We start from the raw sequence: 10,522 nt of genomic DNA on the forward strand, positions 1-10,522 counted from the left end.
ACGTAACGCTCCCCTTCGCGCTCACCCCCCCCGTCCTTCCCCTTCCCTTCTCCCCCTCCCCCTCGGGCCCCGCCCGTTCTGCGCCTGCGCGGAGCCGCCCCGCCCCTCCCCCACCCATGGCGGCCGCGGGGGCGGGGCCAGCCCGGGGGCGGGGCTTGCCCGGGGGGCGGGGCCGCGCTGGAGGAGGAGTGCGAGGTGGTGCGCGTGCGCGTCAAGGTGAGGGGCGGGGCTGGGGGAGTGGGCGGGGCTTCCTGGGGGGGCGGGGCGACGCCGGGGTGGGCGGGGCGTTGCTGGAGGGGGACGGTTGCCGTGGCAACGCGAGGTGGGCGGGGCTTCGGGGTTAAGCGAGGGGTGGGGTTTTCGTAGGGGGCGTGGCCATGCGGGGTGGGCGGGGCTTCGGCGGAGGGTGGGCGGTTGTCAGGGCAACGCGGGGTGGGCGTGGCCTCGACGGTAGGCAGAGGGAGGGAGCGCGGGTGGTTGCCGTGGCAACGCCGGGTGGGCGTGGTCTCGACGTTAGGCTGGGGGGCGGGGTCTGTTGCCGGGGCAACGCGGAGTGGGCGTGGCTTCGGCGTTAGGCGGAGGGAGGGGGCGCGCGTGCGCGGTTGCCGTGGCGACGCGACCGCCGCCGCCGCCATTTTGAATGTGGCCTGTAAGGGGGGGGGGGGGGGGGCGGATTTTGGGGCGGTTTGGGGGGATTTTGGGGCTCGTGGGGGCCCGGCGCTGACGCTGCCCGCAGAAGAACGAGGGGCTGCTGCCCGCCGAGTTCCGCTCGTTCGCCGTGGACCCGCAGATCACCTCGCTGGACGTGCTGCAGCACATCCTGGCGCGCGCCTTCGACCTGCAGGGGTGAGCTGGGGGGGGGGGGGGCTGGGGGGGTCCTGGGGGGGTTGGGGGGGTCTGGGGGGGGGCTGGGGGGTTGGGAGGGTCCGAGGGGGCCGGGGGGGGGGTTGGGGGGGTCGTGGAGGGGGTTTTGGGGACCAGAAGGGTTTTGGGGGGGGCTGTGGGGGTCGGGGGGGGGGGTTGGGGGGGTCATGGAGGGGGCCAGGGGGCCCTATGGGGTCCTAGGGGGGCCTGGGGGTCGTGGGGGGGTTAGGAGGGGTCGTGGGGGGTCTTGGGGGGGCCGTGGGGGTCTGTGGGGGGGTTGGGGGGTCCTGGGGGGGTTGGGGGGGTCCTGGGAGGGGTTGGGGGGGGTCCTGGGGGGGGGTTGGGGGGGTCCTGGGAGGACCGGGGGCGTCCCAGGGGGATCCTGAGGGGGACCTGGAGGTGGGGGGGGGGGGGCTGGGGGGATTCCTTTGGGGGGGGGGGGGTTAAGGGGCTGTGGGGGTCACGGGGCTCGGAGAGGGGGTCTTGAGACTGCGGGGGGGCACGAGGGGGGCTTAAGGGGGGCAGGGGGTGAGGGGGCTCTGAAGGGGGCTGGGGGTGCTTGGGGGGCTGGGGGGACTAAAGGAAGGGGGAAGGGCGGGGGGTTGGGGGGGGGGTCCTGGGGGTCGGGGGGGGGGGTCCTGGGGGGGGGTCTGGGGGGGGGGGGGGTTTTGGGGGGGTCCTGGGGGTTGGGGGGGGTTGGGGGGGGGGTCTGGGGGGCTGGGGGGTCCCTTTAATTCCCCCCCCCCCCAGGAAGAAGAGCTTCTCGGTGAGCTTCGCGGCGCGCGACGCCCAGGGCCGGGAGAGCTTCGTGCCCCTGCTGAGCGACGGGGACCTGGCGGCCGCCTTCGCCTCCGCCCGGCCGGCCCTGCGCCTGCGCCTCGACGTGCGGCCCCCGGCGACAGTGAGACCGGGGGGTCGGGGGGGCTGGGGGGTCTCGGGGGGGGTCGGGGGGGCTGGGGGGGTCGGGGGGGGGCTGGGGGGGGGCGCTCGGGGGGGTCCCGAACCCCCCCCCCCCCCCCCCACGGTCTCTGTGCCCCCCCAGGCCCGCTGCTGGAGGACTGGGACATCATCAGCCCCCGCGAGGCGGCGGCGGCGGCCGAGCCCGCGCCCCCCCCCTGAGCGCCGCTCGCTGCTGGCGGCCGCCCTGCCCTTCACCCAGGCGCTGCTGGCGCAGGTGGGCGCGGCCTCCCAGTGCTCCCAGTGCTCCCAGTGACCCCCGGGTACTCCCAGTGCACCTCCCAGTGCACCTCCCAGTTACCCTCGGTTACTCCCAGTTACCCCCAGTGCACCTCCCATTGTGCCTCCCAGTTACTCTTCGCTACTCCCAGTTATCCCCAGTGCCCCTCCCAGTGCCTCTGTTACCCTCGGTTATCTCCCAGTTACCCCCAGTGCACCTCCCAGTCCCTCCCAGTTACCCTCGGTTACTTCCAGTTACCCCCAGTGCACCTCCCAGTGCCTCCCAGTTACTCCTGAGTTACTCCCAGTTATTCCCCAGTGCCCCTCCCAGTGCCTCTCGGTTACTTCCAGTTATCTCCCAGTGCCTCCCAGTCCCTCCCAGTTACCCCCAGTTACCCCCAGTCCTCCTTAGTGCCCCCCCAGCTCTCTCCCAGTGTGCCCCCAGTTACCCCCAGTTACTCCCAGTTGCCCTCCAGTGTTCCTTAGCAGTGCCCCCCAGTTACCCCCCTCCCCAGCCCTCCTAGACTGCCCCCAGTCCCCCTCCCAGTGCCCCCAGTCCCCCTCCCAGTGCCCCCAGTCCCCTCCCAGTGCCCCCAGTCCCCCTCCCAGTGCCCCCAGTCCCCCTCCCAGAGCTCCCAGCGCCCCCAGTCCCCCTCCCAGTGCCCCCAGTGCCCCTCCCAGAGCCCCCAGTCCCCTCCCAGCGCCCCCAGGCCCCCCAGGCCCCCCTCCCAGTTCCCCCAGGCCCCTCCCAGACCCCCCCAGTCCCGCTCCCAGTGCCCCCAGTCCCCCTCCCAGTATCCCCAGTGCCCCACTCAGAGCCCCCAGGCCCCCTCCCAGTGCCCCCACCCCCCTCCCAGAGCTCCCAGTGCCCCCAGCCGTCCCCCCCAGCCCCCCCAGCCCCCTCCCAGCGCCCCCAGTCCCCCCCAGCCCCCTCCCAGTGCCCCCAGTCCCCCTCCCAGTGCCCCCAGTCTCCCTCCCAGTGCCCCCACCCCCCTCCCAGCGCCCCCAGCGCCCCCCAGCCCCCTCCCAGCACCACCAGTCCCCTCCCAGTGCCCCCAGTCCCCCTCCCAGCGCCCCCAGTCCCCCCCAGCCCCCTCCCAGCGCCCCCAGTCCCCCCCAGCCCCCTCCCAGCACCACCAGTCCCCTCCCAGTGCCCCCAGTCCCCCTCCCAGCGCCCCCAGTCCCCCCTAGCCCCCTCCCAGCGCCCCCAGTCCCCCCCCAGCCCCCTCCCAGCGCCCCCAGCCCCCTCCCAGTGCCCCCAGTCCCCCCCCCCAGCCCCCTCCGAGCGCCACCAGTTTCCCCCCCCCTTTCTCTCTTCCAGGTCGGCCGCACGCTCGCCCGCGCCCACGCAGCGCTCTCGTGGCCCGAAGCCCCCCCGGCGGCCTCCCCTTCCTCCCCTTCCTCCTCCTCCTCCTCGTCGCCCCCCGGCGCCCCCCCCCTGCGCCCCGCTGAGCGACGCCGACCTCCGCTCCTACCTGGGCCCGGGGGGCACCTCCTGCGCCCCCAGGAGCTGCGGCTCCACGTCTACCACGGCGGCGTCGAGCCCGGGCTGCGCAAGGTGGGGCCCGAATCGCCCCCGGGACCCTCGGGGACCCCCCGCGGTGTTATTTCCCCCCCACCCCAAGAACCTTGGGGCCCCCTCACGGTGTTATTCCCCCCCGAAACTCTCGGCCCCCCATGGTGTTATTTCCCCCCCGAGACCCTCGCTGACACCCCCCGATGTTATTTCCCCCCCCGAAGACGCTCAGGGACCCCCACGGTGTTATTTCCCCCCCCCGATGTTATTTCCCCCCCCGAGACCCTTGGGGACCCCCCCGGTGTTATTTCCCCCCCCAGTGACCCCAAATCACCCCCAGGACTGCATCGACCCTCAGAGACCCTCGGGGACCCCCAACGGTGTTATTTCCACCCCCCGATGTATTATTTCCCCCCCCCCCACGTTATGTTATTTCCCCCGAGACCCCCGGGGACCCCCCGGTTATTATTCCCCCCCCGGAGACCCCCGGTGACCCCAACGCCCACCCCAGGACCCCATCAACCGCCCCCGGAGACCCCCACTGACCCCCCCCCGGTTATTATCCCCCCCCCCGACCTCCCCCGTTATTATTGCCCCCCAGAGACCCCCGGTGACCTCAAACTCCCCCAGGACCCCATCAACCCCCCCCCCCAGAGACCCCTGCTGACCCCCCATGTTATTATTCTCACCCCCCTGTTATTATTCTCTCTCTGGAGACCCCCGCTGACCCCAAACCCCCCAGGACCCCATCGACCGCCCCGTGGAGACCCCCCGCTGACCCCCCCGTTATTATTCCCCCCAAGACCCCCAGTAACCCTCCCTGTTATTATTTCCCTCCCCCACGTTATTATTTCCCCACCAGAGACCCCGGTGACCCCAACCCCCCCAGGACCCCATCAACTGCCCCCAAAGACCCCCAGTGACCCCCATGCTATTATTCTCCCCCCCCATTATTATTCCCCCTGGAGACCCGCGGTGACCCCAAACCCTCCCCCAGGACCCCATCGACCCCCCTCTGGAGACCCCCCGCTGACCCCCCCCCGTTATTATCCCCCCCATTATTATTTCCTCCCTGGAGACCCCCACTGACCCCCTCCGGTTATTATCCCCCCTGCTGAGCCCCCCCCGTTATTACTGTCCCCCCCAGAGACCCCCGGTGACCCCGAACCCCCCCCAGGACCCCATCGACCGCCCCCAGAGACCCCCGCTGACCCCCCCATGTTATTATTCTCCCCCTCCCCCGTTATTATTCCTCCCCTGGAGACCCCCGGTGACCCCAAATCACCCCCAGGACCGCATCAACCACCCCCAAGAGGCCCCCGGTGACCCCAAACCCCCCTAGGACCCCATCAACTGCCCCCCGGAGACCCCCGCTGACCCCCCACCCGGTTATTATCCCCCCCCACTGACCCCCCCCCCGTTATTTCCCCCCCCCCCCCCCCGGCAGGTGGTGTGGCGTTACCTCCTCAACGTCTTCCCCGCCGGCCTCTCGGGCCAGGAGCGCTTGGCCCACCTGCGCCGCAAGGCCCGCGACTACGCCGCCCTCAAGGCCCTGCTGGCCGCCCGCGCCCCCGGCCCAGCTGGCGCTGGTGGGCGCCGCCGTGCGCAAGGACGTGGTGCGCACCGACCGGGGCCACCCCTATTTCGGGGGCCCGAGGAAGGGCACCCCCACCTGGCCGCCCTCCAGGCCCTCCTCACCACCTTCGCCCTCGGCCACCCGCGCCTCTCCTACTGCCAGGGGATGTCGGACGTGGCGGCGCCGCTGCTGGCCGTGCTGGACGACGAGGCGCAGGCCTTCCTCTGCTTCTGCTCCCTCATGAGGCGCCTGGCCCCCGCTTCCGCCCGGGGGCCGGGGCCTCTCGCGGGCCTTCGCCCACCTCCGGCGCCTCCTGCGCCGCGCCGACCCCCAGTTCTGGGGGTTCCTGGCCGCCCGCGGCGCCCACGACCTCCTCTTCTGCTACCGCTGGCTGCTGCTGGAGCTGAAGCGCGAGTTCGCCTTCGAGGACGCCCTGAGGGTGCTGGAGATCACCTGGAGCTCCCTGCCCCCCGCCCCGCCGCCCCCCCCGGCGGGGTGCCGCTGCTGGGGGCTCCCCTGGGGGCTCGGGGGAGGCGGCGGGGAGAGGAGGGGGATGAGGCCGAGGCCGCCCCGGAGGAGGAGGAGGAGGAGGGGGACGGGGGGAGGAGGGGGCGGCGAGGGGAGGGAGGGGGCCAAAATCACCGGGGGCGCCCAGGAGGGTCCCGAGAGCGCCAGCGGCGGCAAGGAGGGTCCCGAAATCTGCAGCGATGCCAACGAGGGTCCCGAAACCTCCGGCGGCGTCAAGGAGGGTCCCAAAATCTCCACCAACGTCAGCGAGGGTCCCAAAATCTCCAGGGACGTCAACGAGGGTCCCAAGAGCCCCAGCGGCGTCAACGAGGGTCCCAAAATCTTCGGAGATGTTCAGGAGGGTCCCAAAATCTCCAGCGATGTCGGGAAGGGTCCCAAAATCTCCACCAACGTCAACGAGGGTCCCAAGAGCTCCAATGACGTCAAGGAGGGTCCCAAGAGCTCCACCAAAGTCCCTGAGGGTCCCAAAATCTCCGGTGATATCAGCGAGGGTCCCAAGAGCTCCACCGACGTCGTGGAGGATCCCGAAATCTGCAGCGACGTCGATGAGGGTCCCAAAATCTCCAGCGACGTCAGTGGGGATCCCGAAATCCCCGGCAACGTTCAGAAGGGTCCCAAGAGCTCCACCGACGCCCCAGAGGGCCCCAAAATCTCCGGCGACGTCAAAGCAGGTCCCAAAACCTCCGCTGGCGTCAACGAGGCTCCCAAAATCTCTACCGATGTCAACGAGGGTCCCAAAATCGTCCAAGAGAGCCCCAAAATCTCTGTTGATGTCAACGAGGGTCCCAAAATCTCCGTTGATGTCAACGAGGGCCCCACAATCTCCGTCGATGTCAACGAGGATCCCAAAATCGTCCAAGAGAGCCCCAAAATCTTCGGTGATGTCAACGAGGGTCCCAAAATCTCCGTCGATGTCAACGAGGATCCCAAAATCGTCCAAGAGAGCCCCAAAATCTCCGTCGACGTCAACGAGGGTCCCAAAATCATCCAAGAGAGCCCCAAAATCTCCATCAATGTCAATGAGGGTCCCAAAATCATCCAGGAGAGCCCCAAAATCTCCGTCGACGTCAACGAGGGTCCCAAAATTGTCCAAGAGAACCCCAAAATCTCCGTCGACGTCAACGAGGGTCGCAAAATCATCGAAGAGAGCCCCAAAATTTCCGGCGATGCCAACGAGGGTCCCAAAATCGTCCAAGAGAGCCCCAAAATCTCCGCCGGTGCCAACGAGGGTCCCAAAACGTCCTCCCCCACCCCTCCGGGTCCCACCGCGGAGACCCCCGCCCCCCGCCGGGAGCTCCAGGACGCTGCCGCCGACGCCGCCCTGGAGGACCCGTGGGCAGGCGGCTGGGCTTGGGAGCCTTCCTCCTCCTCCTCCTCGTCGTCGTCGTCCTCCTCGTCGGAGGGGGAGGACGAGCTGGGCCTGGAGGACGACGGGGCGCCGCTGCCCCCCGGCGGAGCTGGGCCAGGGGAACCCCTTCCTGCTCTTCGTGTGCCTGGCCATGCTGCTGGAGCAGCGGCAGGCGCTGATGGCGCGCGGCGGCGACTACAACGAGGTGGCCATGCACTTCGACCGCCTCGTGCGCCGCCACCACCTGCCCCGCGTCCTGCGCCGCGCCAAGGGGCTCTTCGCCCGCTACCTCGAGGGCTGGGGGGGGGGCACAGCAGGGGGGCGCCCCAACCCCGCACAACGCCGCCGCCGGGATTGGGAACCCCTGAAATGGGGGGGGTGGGGGGGTCCTTGGGGTCGCGGGGGGGTTCGATGGACCAGTGGGGGACAGCGTGGCCTAGGGCAGCCCGGTGGGGCCCAGTAGGGCCCAGTATGGCCCAGTAGGGCCTAATATGGCCCAATATGGCCCAGTACGGCCCAATATAGCACGGTATGTCCCTGTAGGGCCCAGTACGGCCTAGTATGGCCCGGTATAGCCCAGTACAGCCCAGTATGGCCCAATATGGCTCAGTATGGCCCAGTACAGTCCAATATATCCCAGTACAGCCTCCAGTATGGCCCAATATGGCCAAGTATGGCTCAGTATGGCCCAGTACAGTCCAATATATCCCAGTATAGCCTAGTATAGCCCAATATGGCCAGTACAGCCCAATATGGCCCAGTATGCCCCAGTAAAGCCTAATATGCCCCAGTACAGCCCAATATGGCCCAGTATAGCCCAGTATGTCCCTGTGTGGCCCTGTATAGCCCAGTACGGCCCAGTATGGCCCAATATGGCCAAGTATGGCTCAGTATGGCCCAGTACAGTCCAATATATCCCAGTACAGCCAAGTATAGCCCAATATGGCCCAGTACAGCCCAATATAGCCCAGTATGGCCCAATATGCCCCAGTACAGCCTAAGATGCCCCAGTACAGCCCAGTATGGCCCAGTACAGCCCAATATAGCACAGTATGTCCCTGTAGGGCCCAATATGGCCTAGTATGGCCCTATATGGCCCGGTATAGCCCAGTGTGGTCCAATATGGCCTAGTGTGGCACAGTATGGCCCAGTACAGCCCAGTATGGCCTGGTACAGCCCAATATGGCCCGGTACAGCCCAATATGGCCCTGTATGGCCCAGTATGCCCCAGTACAGCCCAATATGGCCCAGTACGGCCCAATATAGCATAGTATGTCCCTGTATGGCCCAATATGGCCCTATATGGCCCGGTATATCTCAGTACAGCCCAGTATAGCACAGTATGTCCCTGTATGGCCCAGTATGGCCCAATATGGCCTAGTATGGCTCAGTATGGCCCAGTACAGCCCAGTATGGCCCAGTACAGCCCAGTATGGCCTGGTACAGCCCAATATGGCCCAGTATGCCCCAGTACAGCCTAATGTGCCCCAGTACAGCTCAATATGGCCCAGTACAGCCCAGTATAGGACAGTATGTCCCTGTATGGCCCACTATAGCCCAGTAAGGCCCAGTATGGCCCAATATGGCCTAGGATGGCCCTATATGGCCCGGTATAGCCCAGTACGGCCCAATATGGCTAAGTATGGCTCAGTATGGCCCAGTACAGTCCAATATATCCCAGTATAGCCTAGTATAGCCCAATATGGCCAGTACAGCCCAGAATGGCTCAGTATGGCCCAGTACAGCCCAATATAGCCCAGAATGGCCCAGTACAGCCCAATATGACCCTGTATGGCCCAGTATGCCCCAGTACAGCCTAATGTGCCCCAGTACAGCCCAATATGGCCCAGTATAGCCCGGTATAGCACAGTATGTCCCTGTGTGGCCCTGTATAGCCCAGTACGGCCCAGTATGGCCCAATATGGCCAAGTATGGCTCAGTATGGCCCAGTACAGTCCAATATATCCCAGTACAGCCTAGTATAGCCCAATATGGCCCACTATGCCCCAGGACAGCCCAATATGGCCCAGTATGCCCCAGTACGGCCCAGTATGCCCCAGTACACCCCAATATGGCCCAGTATGGCCCAGTATGGCCTGGTACAGCCCAATATGGCCCAGTACGACCCAGTGCCTCCCCTGCGGACACCCCAGTATAAACCAGTACGAAGCACTACAGCAGCCCAGCTGGGAACTCCTGCGCCTTCATCGCCCCGGGCCGGACCAGTTTGGACTGGGAAACGGGCTCGGATGCAACTGGGAGCCCTGCGCACGCAGCGCCTGGAGTCAGACCAGTATGGACCAGTATGGACCAGTATGAGATCCCAACTAGGATCGCTGCATTGGCACGGCCGGAGCCATCCCAGCGCCAACCAGTACGGACCAGTACAGCACCCAACTGGGGACTCTTCACCCGCGTGGCCTTGCGTCCTCCCAGTACGGACCAGTATGGACCAGTCCAGCATCGTGCCCAGGATTTCTTCACCCGCGTGGCCTTGCGTCCTCCCAGTATGGACCAGTCCGGACCAGTCCAGCATCTCACCTGGGATCTCTTCATCCACGTGGCCTTGTGTCCTCCCAGTATGGACCAGTACGGACCAGTAGGGCGCCCCGGCTGGGATCTCATTGCACAAACGGGTCCTCCCAGTACAGACCAGTACGGACCAGTCCCCGCGCCCCCGGGTGCTTCCCCCCTCCCCCTTATTTATTGCCCCCTCCCCCCGGGTGCGCGAGGCCGCGAATAAACCTGATGCCCATGACCAGTCTGCGGCCTCCCAGTATGGACTGGGAGGGCTCCACTGGGACCGGGGCTTGGGATCAGCCTCCCAGTCCCTACTGGGAACGGGTGTGGGGGCTCCCAGTTTGCAATGGTTGTCTCCCAGTATAGACTGGGAGCGGCTACGGGGATCCCAGTCCGTACTGGAAAGGGAAAGGAGCTCCCAGTAGGGACTGGAGAGCTCCCAGTATGGACTGGGAGGGTTCCAGTGGGACTGGGGCTTGGGATCAGCCTCCCAGTTCCTACTGGGAACGGGTGTGGGGCTCCCAGTTTGAAACGGTTGTCTCCCAGTGTAGACTGGGAGAGGGTACAGGGATCCCAGTCCATACTGGAAGGGGAGAGGAGCTCCCAGTAGGGACTGGAGAGCTCCCAGTAAGGACTGGGAAGGGGTCGTGGTCTCCGGTGCAGGGAGGGGGTGCTGGGGACGTGCTGCCCTAACCCCCCCAGTTCCCCCAGTCCCTCCCAGTTGGTCCCAGTCCCGCCCAGGAGCCTCCCACCCCTCCCAGTCCTTCCCAGTTCCTCCCAGTTCCAGCCCTGTGGCCGCCTGTTCTTGCAGACAGGCGGCTCCCAGTTGGTCCCAGTCTCTCCCAGTTGGTCCCAGTCCCTCCCAGTTGGCCCCAATCCCTCCCAGGAGCCTCCCAGCCCCCCCAGCTCCCCCTTCCAGTCCCCCCAGTCCCTCCCAGTCCCTCCCAGTTCCTCCCAGTCCCTCCCAGTTCCATCCCGTTGGCCACGTGCGCTT

The 10,522-nt window shown here is 67.1% G+C and overlaps 1 protein-coding gene across 1 annotated transcript; it reads left to right on the forward strand.

The window, feature by feature from the left end:
• Positions 1-27: 27 nt before the first annotated feature.
• TBC1D25 (TBC1 domain family member 25) lies at positions 28-9,766 on the forward strand (the record flags this gene model as incomplete). The annotated part of the gene is given in 10 exon segments (XM_066984573.1): positions 28-216; positions 737-846; positions 1,615-1,807; positions 1,907-2,038; positions 3,362-3,598; positions 5,004-5,125; positions 5,127-5,220; positions 5,223-5,389; positions 5,391-6,975; positions 6,977-9,766. Coding segments are annotated over 10 exon segments (3,324 nt in total), but the record flags the coding sequence as incomplete, so codon positions are not given.
• Positions 9,767-10,522: the final 756 nt, after the last annotated feature.

Source organism: Anser cygnoides, chromosome 29 (assembly GCF_040182565.1).
Source record: "Anser cygnoides isolate HZ-2024a breed goose chromosome 29, Taihu_goose_T2T_genome, whole genome shotgun sequence".
Lineage (NCBI taxonomy): Eukaryota > Metazoa > Chordata > Aves > Anseriformes > Anatidae > Anser > Anser cygnoides.